General features: G+C 40.4%; 2 protein-coding genes across 6 annotated transcripts; one reads left to right on the forward strand and one right to left on the reverse strand.

Annotated features, from left to right (window-relative positions):
- On the forward strand, positions 1-3,611 carry LOC111263743 (innexin inx2). The gene has a single exon (XM_022839113.2). The coding sequence runs from the start codon at positions 997-999 to the stop codon at positions 2,080-2,082; it is 1,086 nt and encodes a 361-aa protein (XP_022694848.1). The 5' UTR covers positions 1-996; the 3' UTR covers positions 2,083-3,611.
- A 954-nt stretch (positions 3,612-4,565) lies between these two features.
- LOC111263744 (phosphoglycolate phosphatase) lies at positions 4,566-19,910 on the reverse strand. 5 transcript variants are annotated; one of them, XR_002682418.2, is made up of 7 exons: positions 18,955-19,651; positions 18,564-18,771; positions 17,242-17,403; positions 16,920-17,122; positions 15,691-15,848; positions 8,812-8,999; positions 4,566-8,388 (listed from the first exon to the last, which is right to left on the reverse strand). XR_002682418.2 is itself a non-coding variant. In XM_022839114.2 (3 exons), the coding sequence occupies exons 1-3, from the start codon at positions 19,649-19,651 to the stop codon at positions 17,380-17,382; spliced, it is 972 nt and encodes a 323-aa protein (XP_022694849.1). In that variant the 3' UTR covers positions 17,261-17,379. The 5 variants fall into 5 exon arrangements, 2 of the variants coding, with proteins under 2 accessions (XP_022694849.1, XP_086825903.1); XR_002682416.2 differs by lacking the exon at positions 16,920-17,122 and having other exon boundaries at positions 18,955-19,910; XR_002682417.2 differs by lacking the exons at positions 8,812-8,999; positions 16,920-17,122 and having other exon boundaries at positions 18,955-19,910.
- Positions 19,911-19,986: the final 76 nt, after the last annotated feature.

Here is a 19,986-nt window from a genome sequence, read left to right on the forward strand (position 1 = left end):
ATACTGCTTCTGCTAGCATAGCTTGTGGTTTTACTACTACCGATCATCACCGAGTCGGGGCGGCAGCAGCGGCGGCAGTAGCCGTTGCCGTAGTATTGCTTCATTTGTGCTGGTTGGCGTTTCGTTCATTCGTTCGTTGTCTGCTGCCGCCACTGCCATTTATTCTCGCACCAGCAGAATGTGCTGGTAGGAGCAATAACAGCTGTGGTTGTCCAGTGGCGGTGGCAGTAGATCTGACACGACTCCAGCGCCCTCTCAGCCCTTCTGCTGCTACTGCTGGTGCCTGGCGTCCCCTGGTGGTCGGGGTTTTCCCTCACCTGCGGCGGCAGCTCCAGCTACGGGCAGCACGCCACTTGCTCACAGACCGCTAGTCAAGAAGCTTCGCGGCGTATCGTTCGTTGAAATCTTCAAGTAAGCAAACCAACTACCATTTGGTCGTCTATAGAAAAGTTGTTACCGTAGCAGGCACGAAGACTTTTAGTTGGTAGCCACAGCGATTTTGGTCATCGCGAAAGAGAGTGGCGCCCTCTGTTAGCCTGTGAAGCATTTAGCAAAGCAGTCAGCAGTTTGTCTGCCTAAATTTACGTGGCGCTGCGTGCTGCTTGTGGCGTCGAGTCGGCCAGCAGCAAGCCAAGTGAAAGAAAGAGCGAGCGAGTAGCCGAGGGAAGTGCTGCTAGATTTGATTGCCAGGCACCTAACAGAAGTTGCTTAAACAAGATCAGCATTCTGTCCGTGTCTGAATCGTTTCCTTGTATAGCTCCGAGTGCGTGTAAGTGGGGTGCGACTGATCTGTTCGCTGTGTTCGCTACGTTATCCCTATCGCCAATGATTAACAATAAACAAAAATTGCGTAACTTGTGCCACTGATGACTCGTGTGTGTGAGTATCTACAAGCGAGTGTAACTACGATTCCATCAGAGACTGTGCGTCTTGTGTCTTATCTAATTTAAAAAAAGTAGTGTTCGGCCCTTTACACCACACGACCCCACTGCCGCCATGGATCAGCTATTTGGAAATCTTAAGGGATTCTTCAAGACAGATTTCACCTACACGGATAACTCCGTATTTCGGTTGCACTACAAAGCAACGGTCGCAATTCTGATCGCGTTCAGTATTCTTGTAACGGGCAGGCAGTATATTGGCGATCCTATTGATTGCATCACGAAAGATTCCGTGCCAACGGATATACTTGATACATTCTGTTGGATACACACGACGTTTTCCATGCCGGATGCGTGGCACAAAAATGTCGGCTCAGAGGTGCCTTATCCAGGTATCGACAAGTCGTCAAATGGTTCCGGAAAGCGTGTGTATCACGCTTACTACCAATGGGTGTGTTTTGTGTTGTTTTTACAAGCGGCCCTGTTCTACGTGCCACGCTATCTGTGGAAAATGGTTGAAGGAGGGCGTATCAAGAATCTCATACTTGGCTTGGACAACCCCATCATGGACGACAAAGAGAAGTCCATAAGTCGACGTTTACTTGTCGAGTACCTTATGGTAAATCGTAACAACCACAATATATATTTCTGGGCATACTCCGCCGCTGAGGTACTCAACTTCGTCAATGTCGTTGGCCAAATGTTCCTTATGGACCACTTTCTTGGAGGCGAATTTTCGAAGTATGGTGCCGAAGTGCTCAACTTTACCCAGTGGTCACAGGAGGTTCGTTACGACCCAATGATTCGCGTGTTCCCTCGACTGACCAAATGTATCTTCCACATGTACGGATCATCTGGCGATGTTCAAAGGCACGACGCAATGTGCATTCTGCCTATCAACATTATCAACGAAAAGATTTACGTTTTCCTTTGGTTCTGGTTCATTTTCATGGCGATCATCTCAGGAGCCGTCCTGGTGTACCGTGCCGCTACCCTTTTCCTTCCGCCGATTCGCACACGTGTTACGAAGTCGAAAGGCCGTCTTGCCAATCAGGATCGCCTCAAACGCATCATTGAGCACTCGAAGGTTGGCGATTGGCTCATCCTTCACATGGTTTGCAAGAATATCGATGCCCTCAATTTCCGTGACCTCATCAACGACTACTATGAAAGCCTTTACGAGACCAAGAGCGAGCCGTAATGCTTTACGTTCAACTTTAGAAAATTCATCTTCGAATTATTATCGCCACGATATCGACAATCATATAACTATTACAGATAGTGGTGCGAGAAATCCTCAAACACAACTGGGGTAGATAGGTGTCCTGCGTGTGTGTATGAAAGCGCGTGCAAGTAGGGCGTACGCCTAAGTCCTCGGCCAACGCTGCCGAGCTTAGTGCTCAAGGTATTGGAACCACAGGTGTGGACTGCTCTCAGGTTGAGGCGGCAGGGTGACTTCGAATCTCAAGGTCCATCAATGAATCTGTGGAAGACAGCGTGGCGACGAAGGAGTTTGTCGAGCGAATTTTTGTCGCCGTTATATACGAATCTCGAAGCTGTTATTTGAAAACTTAGGTAGAGGTGCGAGCGATACAGACGGAAGTGAACGTACGCAAGCGCCACATACATACAAATGCGCATAAACATAAAGGAAGAAAACGAATCCCATTTACACTATTATCGTTTGTTTTACAATTATTATTATTATTATTTGAACTCCAAGGAGCCTAAGCAATACGTTTAGATACATGTACATTATTAACTGAAAGCTGTTAGATCCGAAATGACTGAAAACCAAGATCGAACGAATGCGGAATAACATCGCGCACCACTGATTAATATATTGTGTATTGTTTAGTTAACATAGTTGTTCGCAGATTGTTCTGCGATAATCGACGGCGCCATCGAAAGCACCGATGTCTTTCGGGAGAAGGCACACAGACAAAATCACTCAAGTCTTCCAAAGGACATCATTCCAAAATGCGATAGGATTGCAACAGGCGCATAGCAAATTTTGTGCAGTGAAGTTGTCTCCTCAGGGCACTCGGCCTTGATCGATAGCAATGCTGTAACTACGAAATCCATACACGCAAGCAAAAGAGATCTAACGAGCACTGCCTGTCTTTCAGGAGCCTAGCTAGATTGGTTTCATTATAATTAAGTAAACACTAAGCAGATTGTAGCAAGGTTCCCTATAAATAATAACACGAGCTGTCACATCTACATTTTGTGAGTTTCATCATCACATAATTGTATGTTAGTGAGCAAACCTGGACTGTGTAGAGCAGGGCGTTCTTGTAAAATGAACAATGCAATCATTACAAGTGGTATAGACAAAAAAAGCGAGAAAGTCAGTCGGTGAGAGAGAAAGAAAAAGAAAGAGATAGATAGAGAGAAAGAGAAAAAAAAAAAGAGAGAATATCGTACAGCGGGAAAGAATTGTAGCACAAGTAAAACAGGCTGAACCAATTTGAACGTGAATACTTTATACGGAAGACAAACAACATGAAGAGATGCCGACCATAATGAAATAGATAAGGCAAGGTTTTTCAAGCAACAAATACTGCGAATAAAACTAGTTACATTACACTGTATCATTACTATAATTATTCTCTAATAATAATATAATAAATACAAAATCAATCAATATTAAAATTAGTATATTTTGTGATAAACAAACAACAGATGAGCAAATAATTAAAGTGTAATAAAATGGAACATATACTCTAATTTGCTTTTGGTGTCTTGAATCCCAAAAAGCACTAAACGTCTGAATGTTTCAGAATATTTTTTTGTTTTTGTTCCATTTCGACAAAGATAAGTTATGACAAAGATGTCGCCTTTGTCTTAGGGATTACTTACTTACTGACCGCTAGTCTTAAAGGTGCTATCACAAAAGATGTGATAGTACCTTTAAGACTAGCGATCAGTAAGAACTAAGAAGGTGCCTGATTTAGGTTAAGTTTGACTCGGATTTGTTTCAGCTCGCTTTGTTGTGTTGATTCAAAATAACTCAATGAGACTCTTGTTGTCTGCTAATAAGACCGGGCTAGATTCGTTTACAAAACCTTTAGGATACGTTTTTTTTACGATTACTTTCATTGTTACACGATTTTTACATATCGTTAGAGATAGTAAGGGAGGGCCCATGCATTCTGACGGCAATCTCAATTATACTAGGCTCGTTTGTTGACCGATCGCTTATTCAACGAACTGGGCTAACTTCCATAGGCCCTTACCGATTTTCCCACTAAAACAGTACTTAAAGAAATGACAGTTTTTCCTGTAAACACCAAATATGGCGCCGTGTTCAAGTTAAGGACGCATAGACTCTAAGTTCTATATATTTAGATATGTTCTAAATATTTAGATATGGCCTACGGGTCAGAACAATAAAGAAAGTTACTACATAGTTCGAAATGTTGTAAGGTAATGCCTCATTTAAAAGCACATTGAAAAAACCTTGCTTCATTTTTTTTGTCCTGGAAGCGGATTAAATGATGGGATCCAGCATTAAGCAGCGCTAACGGTAAACAGCTACATAAATAATATTTTACTCTAATTAGTAGTTCTGCATACATAATGCTCGCCCCACATATTAACTAGACAAACTATTACTCTGACTATAAGCAAGAAGGTGACTATAGTGCAAACCCATCCTTAGCAAATTAAAACTGCTTCACCTAACTTGTTCAGTTGTCTCCAAGCGTTTATTATCTCGTCTGGTAATAATATTGTCATCATTAATTATAAAGCTTCATACAGGCTTCAACCCCATTATATATAAAATTTAGTTATGGCCTCTAACTGCTTAGTTGTGTCTTTGGTCAAAGGATAGTCGATTCCTGCGAAGCTGTATCTCGATTGCTGTTTGCCTGCGTTCTTGCGATGACATAAAGGTGAAATGTTAATCTTACAGAAATCAGGCTGCGGATTCAGTTCAGGGTATGCCTCGGTGCATACGCTCGTAAAAGACAAATTTCTTCGCCATCAGCCTATCTGTTTAGTCAAATGTCTGGAAGTCCTTTTTTGTGCATTTATTTGGAACTAGCCTAAACCAAGCAGGTTACTTTACTAAGCAGGATACCTAACTACCTATAAAGCTAACATACATTGAGTTCATAAGTTAGTTGATCGGAGGGGAAAGCAGCAAACTTTTGACAAGACATAATAAGCACGAATTCATATAGTTCCTGTTCTAGGATGATGCCTCTTTGCATTGTAAGCGTTCTTGCACTGGTAGGCGCCTATGATAATTCATAATATCGAGCACTCGTTGATCGTAAGGCCGCTTATCCGTATATAAGCGTTGTATAAAGTAATCGAACTTATTCGATACACACTGGGTAACAATTGTGATCAATTCTTTTGTGGTAGAGCATGCAAAAGGGCTATGTGTCAGGAGCGGATTGCAGGACTTGTCTGGACAAAGCCAGTGTTTAGCCTTCCTTAACCAAAACATGTACGTTCCACCTAGCCGATATCAAAACAATATTATCACTCTAATGCATTTCTTGCTCGCCACATTACAGTTTACGCGTATCTATACGTAGATGGGTTGAGCTTTGGCGCAGAGATAGCGCGGGCAGCATTGACTACGCTGCATGAAGGGGAACTGGAAGCTTCCGTGGTCAGAAATAATGATCCTTGTTGGATTCCTGTAGCAGCGTTTCTCGGCTCTTCCGAAAGACAAACATCTGCTTTGACTTAGGAACGAAACGAGAAACGTAATATACAAACGGATTCTTTCATGAACCCCTAAAGAGCGGTGTTTGTAACAATCCAATATAATAATAATAATATTCTATGAATTTCTTATGCCATCGATGAAAGTCGATCATTCTAACGACTTTACTTCTAGTGATCTGCTGGAAGAAGTCCGGATCGACACAGGCGATCGATTTGTTTATATCGTCAAGAAACTTTTGCTTCACACTACATATATATGTATATCTATATATATACATTTTAGATAGACTGCCGATCTATACCTCTATTGTTAATCCAGTCATTGTCTTATCTCTTTGTACATATTCGTTTATTTCCTTAATTAATTTGCTTGTTTTAAAGGCCCCGTCAGGTATCACCTTATTACGTCAACTATGTCGTTCCGGTACCTGATTACGTTGCTGCATTAATCCCGCAGAACGTATTTGTTTCGTTATAATCAGTCAGTTCATGTCGATTTCTTCGACTGGCTAACGGTTGCTCTTGTTCTTTGCCGTTGCTTTCATTCATCTGAGGTTAGTTGACGTTAGATTCAGCCTAACGTAAGCTTCCTCCGCCCATCCCGTTATCGTTCAGAAACATGATGTCCCGTTCACAGATTCGATTTATGTTACATTCCGACCAACTGCCATCACTGCTCGATTGCAGACCAACATAATTATCGAGTTTCAGTTCTTCTGAGGCTTTGCTGAACTCGAGTAGTTCCGTTAACCCATTGAGACAGTGTTTCTATTACCCTGCAAAAATGATCTAGTCCTCTCGTTAGAATTTGTCATTAACGTCGTTACTTTGTTAGAATTATAGAATGGTACCATAGTCGAGCAAGCGATACTTCCTACCTTTACACGGTTATTCTCGGCTTCTCACGAAGATGTTTTTCAAGTCTAGCACCTCTTGTCATTTATTCCATGCGGTAATATAATAGTAGCAGACCTATGAGTCAGTCTTAACTAATTTGATTCAATAATAATGCCGTACCCAGCCTAACGAACATTAATATACGTCGGGAGTCATCCCGAGCCAGTTTCCTCCTTGAAATGTTTCAGCAATCCGTTGCATTTCTAATTATCAGACTGTCGAAATATTAACGGATCTAATCTGTTGTACACCAAGCAGCCTCTCGTTGTTTCGAGTTCTACGTCCAATATCGCCGTTAATCACCACATACGACGGCTCCATTGTTGCTAACATGAATAAGTATACATGTACATTTTTATTGTTGTTTAATAGCAACAATTTAAAGAAACTATATATATATAGATACCAGATGCTGTACGATGGTACCGGTGTTGTTATAAGAGGAAGATCTTCGGTAGCGTAACGGATAATGTAAAGGTAACGGAGAGAACTCGACAAACAAGTGTGCATAGGCTAGATGTCAGGAGGCAGCAGACTCAATGTTTAAGCAGTTGAGAGGTCCATAAGCCGTTCGGTGTAACTAACGGTGCTTATGTTCATGTGAAAGTGTAGCAGCGTTCGAAGCACGTGTTTCACACGGCCAACTAGTTTCGACGGCTCACCCTGTAGCAGATTTCGACCTAGTTTAAAATTGTACTTTCGACAATTATGAGGACTATGATCCCAAACTCAGATAGTAAACGATAGCGAAACTATTGAATGCTATGAAAGATTTGCATAGTACGGGCACGGAAACGATAATCGTTGGCCACAACTTTCTAGCTTCAGACACAAGAATATCCCATATCGATAGTATATAATAAACTAAATCTATAGTAATATACATCGAAACAATGGTCTTCAAACAGCAGGTCCTGCAGTGATTGGACAAACGGAAGCTTCTGGTGAAATCGACAAATTAGCATTTCCGAACCATTGAACTCGTTCTATTCATTGAGAAGCAATAAGTCTAAATATTCAAGCTAGAAGAAACGATCAACTAATAACAAACTAACTTGAGGAAGTTGCTGCGACAATCGAACTAGAACTTCAATGATCGTCCAACCACTAGCATTCACGTTTGTCAAATGAAGCGGTAAAATACTGCTGAAGCAAGATGAAAATAGATACTATACTGAGAGCATACTTAGGACCTGGGCTATTTCATTAGTATTTTCAACACCTGCGAGTCATATTAGCTTCAAGGTGCACCCTTGTATATGACCCAATAAGTTCTAAAGTGAAATCTCTTAGTCATCAACGTAATATTAACATAAATTTACCAAAAAAATGTAACCTATGTAAATCAAGTTCGTCTGAAAATGAACTGAAAACATAAAGCACTGGAATAGAACGATGCTAGAGACGACAGACATAATCCATGTCTGTAACGCATGTTGGTTTTTTCATCAGCGCTAGATTCCTGTTCAGGCCGAAGTCGTTGCCAGCTCCAGCCAACAGCGATTCTCGGCCAATCAGGACAATCGACAGCTTCCGTACGTCTGCATGTGCGTCCGCTTTGGCAACAGGTTCGCGACGCTCTCGTTGTGAAGCCTGTCAATCGGTCGAGGTTAGCTGACACCTCCTAGCCGAAGGCGTCATGAGTCTTCATATTCGTGTCGGAAAATTTTTAACTTGTCAAGGTAGGCGTTCGAGAGGCATCAAATGTTAGACGGGCAAGGACGTGTATCTGCTGCAGCATCGGATTCCTCTCATACGATTTCGTAGTATAGCAGCTACGGAACTGCGTTCATCCGACGACCACTTGCAATGGCCAAGGCCACTTACCATCAGTTGGCCTTGAGTACTTACGCCATTTATTGGCTGGTGATTGACGCAGCGCACCATACCTATTGCAACCTATAGCACACGACGACGTCCGCTGTAAACATAAATCAAGTGAATAACTTAAGATTCAATTGGCTCATTTTTGCTACTGTTGGATTATATATATATATATATATATATATATATATATATATATATATGTGTGTGTGTGTAGATAATGGTCTAGCTTCGAATTTGGGTATAAACACACTCCGTTTTGTGGTCGGTGCCTGGCGTCTGATGGAATGCTTAACGGCGATACTAGTCGTAAAACTCAAAGCCTGGAGGGCTTTATATATATACATATCTAGAGAGAGAGGTTAACATTCTAAAGGAGGTTCGATTACACTTTCTGCCCAAAATCAGCACCATAAGCTTTCCTTTTTGTTAAACACAATTGTTATTCATTGAACCATAATTATGTCAGCTCATAAAATATAGTGAGCGCCTTAGAGGTGAGGTGAGGCGAGACACTCACTTTTAACCCTGAATACGGCGGGGCAAAACGCGTTATATGGTGCAATACTCCCCTAGGCTGCAACATGATATTTTGGCAAACAGTCGGCCTCGAAACAATAGGCTCAGTCCTTCGACAGAAATCGATGAGAAAACGGCACCCTGTGTCGGTTCGATTCCTATGAGCAGTACTTCGTCTGCATCTGCCACCTGTTTGCGGTGACAATATTTGCACAAAGTTGATTAATTACCTTTCCTTACGAGGACAATATATATTAGATGTTCTCCTGCGACGTTACAACATTACCTCATTTTCCCAAATACTCCACTAAAGAATTTCGAATATCGATCATTCCACAGGTACACTTTTTAAAAGTTATTCTTTATTGGCAGTTAACTATCGGTAGCCTTAGGGCATAACTCCTTTGCGTTTTTCATGCGGTGATAGAAAAAGTGAACGGAACATAGAGCTGCTTTCTAGAAAAACACTCACAGCAAAAAAATTTGCCCAAATGTTTACGTTGCATATGTACATAACATATGGAACTAATACAGCCTCTTGGGTTATTTTTTCTCAGACAAGTCCTCTATTTCCTATGTAAGTGACGTGCCGTCACGGTGTTCCACACAATTAAATTACTATTTTGTTTCTGAAAGATTGTAAATAAATCGATCATCGCCAAACTATCTTGCCCCGTAGTAGCCACTCGTAATACGTACTGCCATTTCTTCTGGCCAACGTACGCTATTGCCGTAAATCTGACTTATTTCTTTTATACCTCAAGGAGAATTTTCAGCTTTCCAGTGCCCTAGCTTTACACCGATATCGATTGACGGTATTTTTCTTACCTAAGAAAAGCACTGCACATTGTCATTTTTCCACTTGCCCCCACTAACGATAACTATAACGTCGGAGAGGAGTGCATCTATGATCCTAAATAGAGAAGTAGCCAAGATTGGGTCGGTTCCGCCACACCAGACGATCAACTTAATAGTACGTTATGATCAGCAGCCACAGCATGCTCGTTTCCCTATCTCTCCATATAAGACGCCCGCGAGTTATAGTACATGTTGGTGTGTGTAGGTCCTTAAAGATGGTAGGCTCTTGATTGCTCTCGCTTATAGTATCGAAATTGGGACGAAACCTTCAGCAACAGCTGTCGACCCAGTCGCACCATCTTTCATTAGTCACTAAAACTAAACCAAGCTAGGGCATAGGCAGTGTAGCTTTTGCTACAGCTGTTTGAGCTAATGTTGACGATGACCATTTCCATAATGCCACAGTTATCACGAACCGGCTTCGGGCGTACGCTTTGGCTGCTGGCCAGTCTGCCAACCTATACGGGAAGTGGTTATCTCGCGCCTCTTGACTACGAAAGTCCGACGGCAATGCCTTGTCCTTCCAAAGTGTAGACGCATATATAACGAACAAGTGGAGTAGAAAGATCAAGGGAAAATGAATAACTAACACGCAAGTGGGAACTAGGTAATTCAGGAGAAGAGATAAAAGAGGCAAACTTTGACAACGAACACATTATTACCAATACCATTCCAAACACCAGCTAGCATTACCCATCGCAGAAGCAGCAGTAATTAGAATAATAGCAGCCATGGTTGAATTGAATAGGTTCTGTTTTTATAGATTTTCCAGCGTGGTAGATATTATTCAATAAATCAGGTTATATGCGTCTGTTAAAAAACCTTAAAGATAAGCATTCCCTAAAGGAAGGAACAGATGGTGTGTCCTTATTTCTTCAAACTGCCAATATATTACTTGCTTGATATTGTAGGCAGTACTACATTCGTGTGGCAAGCGTAACCTGTATAACTTGTCTTTAAGTTTTTTTTTTAATCTTAAATTATCATGGCAATATCATTATAGCAATGATCGCGCAAACATAGATTAACTATTTATATAAGCTCAGTTACATATAAGTGTACTCTTCGTCTAAAGAACTTTCGTTCTGTTCTATAACACAGCATTTGAATCATGAACGTATTATCAAAAACAACTTGAATGGTACCTACTACTAGGACTAGAATCAAATTTTGCATTGTCACTATATAATTATCCGTCGCTACTTAAACTATGGTTATTCTTGAACATCAGGGACATTTAAGATGAAGTATATATGCCTTTGTTAGTTTTGTAACGGCAAAAAAAAAGTGCTAAATACATAACTAATAATATAAGGCCAGGTAAGGCTATGTGGGCCACAATTTGCTTAACGCTACCGTTGAAAACAACCGATGATATGAAAGTGGAGAAATTGTATTAAGGAATTGGCCAAAAACTCTTCCATTATTAGGCCCAAGCGGGGTCACTAAAGTTCATGAGAAATATCAGTTGAAGATCTGTATGAGCCAGATGTGACTTTGTACAAAGGAATCAATCAATCATCTAACAAAGCTAGAGGAAAAGGCTTCTCTTCGTAGAGGAGCCCGTTAAACATGATAGGCTGTAGTCATCTACTGCCAGGTTTTGTCTATGCTAGATCTAGATAAAATTGAACGTTGAGGAGCCGTGTTATAGATAGAACAAGCAATGGCACACGCACAAGCTGCCTTTGATCCCCTAAACTGAAGCAGATCAGTAATAATGTACGTATCGTTCTCAAAGACCAATTTAACCACACTAAAACCTATATAAACGCCATAGTTACAGAATGAAATATTGATAAAATTCCAAGGTATTCAAGTGTGTTCAAGTTAAACGTACATGCTTATAAAGGGACATACGTTTAACTTGACGACAGTGCAAAGTTCGTCAAAAGAAGCAGTCAGATCTTATCAATAAAAATGTCGCAAAGGGATAGTTTGGATTATTTTCAGGTCATGCTGTTAGTGGGGTCCTTTATTAAAGCCTGTTTTAGACTTATGGAATAGGCTCTACGATGAAATGTTTGCTGACAGAAATACTGAGAGCATATTCGGCACGTGGTTGTCGTAACTGCCATAGACCCTATGGTGTCTTTAATGATTCTTGCTTCGTAGAGATAAGGTAATCATTGCTTTATAGGTTCTTTAGTAATGAACAGCTCCTGATATTTGTATGCATTCGATCATTCGGAACTGTCTCTGTTGAATGTTCTCTATGTGACCGATTTGACCTGGTATTTTAGATAGAGATATCGTGCTTGCTACACAGACGGGACGTTAGCTCAAAATGTGGAAACAACAACTACAATAGTAGACTCTACTTCCTGTTCAGACAACTTTACTGAGCTTGTCCTGGCATCGTGACCCATTCGAAGTAGATTTTCTATTTTGTGCCTTCATTAATACACGTTTTACTCGACAGCTAAATTGTTGTAACGCCAAAAAGTACATTTTATTAAATCATAAAGTTAGATCATCATGAGAGACCCGGAATATCAAATAGCCAAACCTGTTTTTGTGGAACCTGGGCTTGTCTCGAGCTTCCTTTGATTCTGTTCTCAAACCGAAAGAAAATATAGGCTCAGATTGTGTTCAATAACCCGATATCCACGCAGAGATAAATTAGCTATGATTATGATAATTGTACAACTTTATTTATAATCTTAAGACGACTACCATTTGTGATTGATCCATTGTTACAAAATCCTTTATTTCGTCACGCGTGTAGCATAGCATTTATTAATCGTAAGCAATTCAACAGCCAGGCTATACTTTACCGCTAGGGGAGTTAATAAAAATAGTAACAGGGCCAGCTTCTTGTTGCAACATGCTCGCGTGGGTAAGGTGTATTTTTTCGATATACGGGTATATTATGCCAGCGCTGAACCGTGCGCAAAGTTATACGTATATATGCTCTTCGTCCAGATATAGATCTTTTATCTCAATTGCATTTCATCCTGTATTATCTCCCGACCCAAAAACACTCCTTTGGCGATCTGTATTCATCTGAATTTTCCGAAATGTCTTCTGATCCGCATATATCGCAAGTAAAACTTTGTGACTCAAGTTGAATAAGTCTCTCGAATACTTCGTATACTACTACCGTCAAGCGTCGCTTTCGACCAACTTATCTCTGAAAATAGGTCTTTCGTGTTTTTTGTCCTCTGTTAAAGTTTTTACGCATTATTTCAGAAAGTCCGGACATGAAATAAAGTAAGTATATGCCCCGATTCGAGCCTTCACCACCATGTGTCCTTGAGCCTGACAATCACACATGGTACCCTCATCTTTTCACGGTGACGTATTACAATTTGTAGTTTGCGTGTCGTATGCCATTATTGATTTGACAGTGCCAACACTAACATGTCTGAAATATGTATAGATAAAAAAACTACTCCTTAAGGAGACCAGTTCGTTCGCTTATAATATCCTTAATTGCCTACCTGTATGTGAAAATATAAGGTTAACTGAATAAATGAACCAGAAGGTTTACCCTTGCAGGGAGGATGAAATTAGAACAGTATATTGTTTTTTAGTACACTATGTCTAATTGAACATTGCATTTATAAGCTTCTACATTATATTGTTCTACCTTGTACCCGTTTCCTAGTCATAAGCAAGACAGGTTCCTAACGATCAATTAGACAATGTAGCGGATCACCTGGTGGAGATTCAATGTAAGGTCATCCATTCTATTACTTTCCGGTAACAAATTTCAATTACGAGATTCAAGTTCAGCTTAGTAATGCATTTATGCGGGCTTATCCGTATCCGAATTGTGTTGTATACGTATTTATACCGTTGCTGCAGTAGGTTGAATGATGGCCGTCAATAAACACCGTTTGTCGTAACCACTGGCCCAGCTTCGAGGTATCATGCATGGAGGTCACAGATGCGACGTTTTTATTTATTTATTTATTTTTACACGCGCTTCAATTAATAACTTTTTGCGTTCATGTCTTGGATTCGAAAACACCATCGTGCAAAAGTGGGCTTTATGAGTTTTGTGTGAAAAGGTATTTCGCTCATTTAAAAACTCTATCAAGTTTCGTTGAATCAGTCTTGGATCAGCTTGGAAACGCTTTAAATGTATGCTATTAACCAGGACAGGCGTAATCTTGAAACACACGAATAACGTACCCAAGTTCCATGGGGGAGATCTGTCTAAACGGTTCAGCCGTTCCAAATTGTTAGTATATCAAATTGTTTGCTGAACGATAAGAAGATAAAATAGATGTCGGCGTTGCAATCAATAACTCTAGTGGCTCGTGCAATGCTCTCGTGCATAATTGCTATCGAGAAGTATCCGAGACTGACACGAATATCTATACAGGTATTTGTGCTCGATAGTAGGAAAGATAGTTAACCTTGCCTGTTCGTCATGGTATCATGCATTCTTGCTGGAAGATGAAGACTCTAATTTTTACCTTGCTTGATGAAGTCTTATCCTATTTCGACCCTGCATGGCAATGTCGTATAGAACGATACTGCGCCTCATCATGGGAGTTTTTCACTGCGCTTTATGCAGCTAATCCATATAGAGATATTTCTCGACTATTCCGTTATTTCATCTTCTAGTGTATAACACACTGTTAGTATCATCAAATGATCGTTTTTTTTTTTTTTTTAAATTACGGTCTGACTGATAGCAACGGGTTTGGAGGGAAAAGGGAGCGGGTTTTTGACTAATATATAGAGGTAAACAAAGAATGGTGAAGGGAAACAAAAAAACGCCATGACATTTTTTACCGACATAGAATAAACATCAATTATTGCAGTTTCGAACGTATGGGACTGCCGCCATATTCCAAAAGCAATAGATAATAAACACTCAAAGTAGAAGTTACAAGCTTTTAATGTTCGTTTATCTTTACATTATACACTCTCGCGATGTTGTGTGGCCGTAAAAAATGCAAGCGACTCATGTTTTGTAAATTGTATATAGTTCATTCTCATTGAACAATAGTCGCTGAGCTCAATCAATATGTATCACTGCTACGACAGAGAATGAATGTTGCATTTATGGAAGTGTTCATTTTGGCGTTCGAGAAATGACAGGAGATCTTTGACTACCTTCCTTTGGGAGAGTTTTTCGCCAAAGCTCTCTTGAAAATTTCAGGATATCTAACAGCCGGAGGGTGTAATAGGGTGAGTATAGTGGAAGAATGAAAGATTTTAATTACATTGTATAATAATGCTTTCTACTCAAAGACAAATCGAGGACAAGTGCGTAGTTCCATTTTACTGCGTTAGCTGTGCAACGTAAAGTTACCCCGTAGGGTCATCTCTACTCAGAAACGTACCGCGAACGACACTTTGTACTGAAGAGGAACGCACTCAAAATGAGCAAAAAAGTTTATAAACTTTTTTTAATGAGTGCAAACAAATTTTACCCAAAATGAGGATGATCATCCCAAGCAAAATGTGCATGTGGGATTAAGATCCACTGTACAAAATTGGACATTGAACCATAAGTTCACTATGTCTATCGACAACAGCTGTGTCCTTAGTTGCGGCATGAATTTCGCTGTCTCTAAGTTTCAAGTTGAAAAACGACAGTTTTGAAATAATTTTTCGAGTAAGTTATTGGCAATGCATTTAATCCATGAAGCCTAACAAACGGCAAATAACGCTACTTTTTTAATTGGTAATGGCAAAATTTTAACAGGCGACAACTTCTTACGCTACCTATGGTTTTCGAAATTTTGAATCCAACCCATTCGAAAAACTTATGCAATATACAAACTTATCTATAAACTAAATAAGAATCATAAACGATCCCATATATACATGGTCAACACAGAGCCTCTTTGTCACTAATGACAAGGAAGAAACAAATATATCGAACGACCTCTCAAATACCTATTCCAGTAAATCTTCAATTTCATTAGCGAAGTTCTATCTGACCCAGACGAGTGACTCTTCTCCGAGCATCTGTACGCATATAAATATTGTTTCATCATTCAATGGCATTATTATCGCTTATTGCAGAAATCTATTATGAAGCATACGTTGAACTCACCAATTGAACGTCTGTATTTATTTTGAATATCATTTTCTCAGACGAGTTAACTTGTGATCCCTCCAAGTGTGCGCTGACATGGCAACCATGAACAGATCGCCATCAACGGTCGAAATTTCAGCGTTGGCTAGTCGTTGCCATGCGGTTTCATAGGCTTGCTGGAAAAAAACCCACATATATACAAAGAAAAACTTACTTTGGCTTCGTCTAATGAGGGCAGGTCCTCGATACTATACCTAAGAGGTCACTTCGAGGTTTTGTTTACACAGTGAAACAAAGACAAGTAGCAGGCAATCTCGTCCTCATTCTTCATAACACTGAATTTTAATAAAGTAAAGCTAATATGAGAGAAGTAGGTGTGCCAACGATAGAAAAGTTAGGCTACCATCGAATAACCGATACTCACTCGAATCCAGTTTCGAATGAAAATTGCTCGTAGAGCTATTGCTGGAACAGTTAGCTTAGGTATCACAATTTCTTGCTGTTTTAAGGACGCTGTCTACAATAGCGTTACAAGCGTCCTATTAGTTTGTGAAGAACAGCAAGTCTGATTGCAATTTTTTGTATTCCTTCCCCTAATCTCGTCGATTACTCGACGAGACCAGTCGTTCGATAAGCAGCTGCTTTTATTCAGGCAAAGTAAGTACTGCAGTAATCACAAGTGGATTCTAGTTCAAATATAGAAATATTGACAGCGACGTAAAGAAGAACTAAAGCGTTAGCCCTTACGTTGTTAGAGAGACAGAAGTAGTTGAGTGAGAAAACACAGGAATAAAAATTGTACGAAACCGTTACGGTCACAGTCTTTAGTAATAAAGACTGTGACCGTAACGGTTTCGTACTCCTATTATATATATATATATATATATATATATATATGTATAGTATACTCCTAGTAATAGGAGTATAGAAGGCGCGGCGCTGTGTTCTGAACGGTCGAATTATTGGCTGAAAAAACTAAGGTATGTTCGTTCAGGTTTCGCGTTATAAAACTTCCTAGAGGTGTGCGAAAATAGCCAAAGTTACATGCAGGCCAATGGTTTCTGAGTCTTCTGAATATATGCGTATGATCTCATTTTTATGTAGGCCATTTATTGTACGTGCACGGTAATCATCTTGCGGAGATCGCTGAAAGTGATACTGCGATCTTGGGAAGACGTGCTTCGTCGCTAAGCAGGCATTAAATGATTGCACGATACGGAAAGGAGCTAATAAAAGAGGTAAAATACCCGTTTCAGGTTCCGAAAAGCAATTTCCTAATACATTTCAGCAGTCGCGCACGGTTCACCGTAAGTTTTTGTTTGAGATAAATCTTTTAGTTGCTTCCACAGTTTTTAGATGACGGATGTAGCTCTAGCGTTCAAGCCGTCGCTGTTTCTTCCTGAGTACTATCGTCTTCTCACTGCCCGGCTTAGACACTTGTTGACACTACCTAAATATGAAAACATTCGTACCATTAAGCAATGACTGCGATTTTGAATAAGATTCTGTCTACATGAGCACAAAATTATGGTTTTCTAATAAGTTTATTTAGTTATCTAAATCACTTACAGGTTTTATCGGATATACAGGTCATGTGGCGTTGGCGTATATCAACATAACAGTAAGCTGTATTAGTCCTAGGCTCAGTCAAAGAACTTTGAGTTAACCGCGTCGTTGTAGAAGATAGTTGAACTTCGGTGGTTACACCTAAAATTTGCTTTTTTCAAGAAGCTTATAGTAGCATAGATAAAAAGGCAAGTATCGCACAAACGAGAATCAACAACAGAAGTGTTAGTAATTATAGAGTCGCATAAGCTATCAACATTACCTCATATCATCCTTCGCAGTTCATAAAGGTAAATTAGCCGTACTGCAATGATGTGATTGTACCGCAGACTAAAACGAATGGGAACTATTTTTTGCCCCAGAAGAAAATTTAATCCGACATGAGTATAAAATCAGGCGTACTTGTATTCGAGGTCATCAAATAAGCCCAGTTTCTAATTATTTTAAACTACGACGCTTTTTCCGTGTTACGTCGTCGGACTAATAAAAAACAATGAGATAGCACCACTTCAACGTAATTTTGGGTTAATTTGGCCGACTGGTCACATCCTTATCGACGCTATGTGTCATGTTGAAATAGTCATACCAGCATCTTGAACACAAATTGTTTAACTGTGACCATTCTTCCCATAGAAGAATGAACGAAGTATTGAAAAATTAGATTGTCATTAAACGCCTTTCTGGTACATGCTTGATCGTTTGAGGTCAAAAGCTTTTAAGCCAAATACAGTTTGAGAATCGGAACTACCCTACGGTGCTTTGTGAGCCACATAAATTTTCATAAAAGCTTCAGCCTACGAAATTGACGCCTAATCTTTCTTATGTTATGATCCTATCAGTTTCAATATACTTCTATGTACATGTATCTACAGCTGGCTACGAAATGGCGAGTGTTGATGTTAGCGTTGGCTGCTCGAAGCCTATGGGTTAACAGTTATATTACCATACTTTATGTATAGATATTGGCATGTTGTTGGTAATACGCTCTTACCGCAATACGCGGCGTCAAGTGTTGACACGTCTGTAAGCTACTGATATACAAGTACATGAAACGTTCTCATATGGTGTTTTGATATTTTAGCGGAACCAATGATCTCGGGCTGTTCCGCGAAACTGATACGGCAACTCTTTGTCAGGTCGAGTATATTAGTCTGCGATAGGTGTACAACGAGTGGCATTAGCGAAAATAAATTGTTTGCGACACAGTAAGTTATTGCATAAATGCGAAAATATCGGCAATACTCTTCGTGTAGAACGTCGGCTTTAGTGACGAATCCTTAACCTGTGTTAGGTCGTGACGGCTGTGCATGCCGGTTTCAACTAACAGGGTGGTGAAACCGTTTTTAGCACCAAACGCAATATCTGTGTGTAGATAGTCTCCGATGAACAGCGTGTTATCCGATCGTATCTCTGGATACTCTCGTCTAATCATTTCAATCATCGTAGTCGACGGTTTCCCTATGATTACAGCGCGTCGACCTGCGGCTGCTTCTATTGCAGCAAGTATTGCCCCTGTGGACGGAAGTACGATACCTGCAAAGGGCAAAATCAACGTGAACGCATGTGCGCAGTAGCTACTTGTAATTTTCAACGCAACTGCGTTAATTATCTAAATTCACATAAATAAACAAAAAAAAATCTTTAATCATCGAATAATATACCAGTGATTTTGTATACTTTAAAGAATAGCTTGTTCAGAAACCCTCGATCAGTTACCTGAGCTGTTTTTTTCAAACACTCGAACATCAGCCTCGGAAGCAATGAAATGACAGTTCGGCCTAGCAAGATAGGTGCAAGCTCGGCATACCTTCGCCATACTGAAATGATAGTCAAATCCAAGTACAACTGCTTCAACGTCAGTATCCATTTTCATATCCAACCAGGATTGTGGATGGCCATCGGCTAAATCCGGACCAGGGGGGTTGCATCTGAGGCCAGCCCCTTCAAGCTCATTCTGCAGGGCCTCAGTGCCCAGCATGTACACTCGGCCTTTGACTTTCCTCGATTGAAGGTAGCTAGCAGTAAGGTTATTTACGCAAAAGATCTCCCGAGGGGTAATTTGAAAGTTCATTTGTTTGAACTTATCCAGTAGTCCGGCCTTCGATTTCGTGCTGTTGTTTGTCACAAAACCGACTTTTAATCCGTATTCGCGCAGTTTTCGAAACGTGTCTCTAGCGCCGGACACCACTAGGTTTGAATGCCATAGAACGCCATCACAGTCGCTGAGCACGTACTCTAATCGTGGAAGCAGTTCACTCCATAGTTTTTTAGTTAGCTCTTTGGGTTGTTGACGTGAATGCTCTGTTGTGTTTTTACTTCCATGTAGCCCCCTTTGGACTGAAATAACGGTCGCTTTTCGTAATGATGCCATGTTACAACTGCCGCGTTTTACGCCAACACCGCTCACGGTCATATAGCAACACACAACATAGCCAAAATAACGCTGAGACTCACTACACCTATTATATAACTAAACTTTGTTAATCATGCTCTTGCGTCATTTTACCATGTTTTATGAGATACATGAGTGGCTATTTAGTCTTTTGGCAGATAGCAGTACTGGAGTGCCTATCTACTGCCAGAACGTTCAACTATCGAAATAACGCGAGCTGCTGTATTGTCTGCCACAAGCCAGGAATTGGCCACGAATGGGAAAAAAGCTAGAGAAGACGAGAGCCGAGCGCATTCTGCCTGCGGACACCGCATTACAGACGACGCAGTGGCATCTTCTGACGGCGACAATGCGGT

Source organism: Varroa jacobsoni, unplaced genomic scaffold, assembly GCF_002532875.2.
Source record: "Varroa jacobsoni isolate VJ856 unplaced genomic scaffold, vjacob_1.0 scaffold_788, whole genome shotgun sequence".
NCBI classification, from domain to species: Eukaryota; Metazoa; Arthropoda; class Arachnida; order Mesostigmata; family Varroidae; genus Varroa; species Varroa jacobsoni.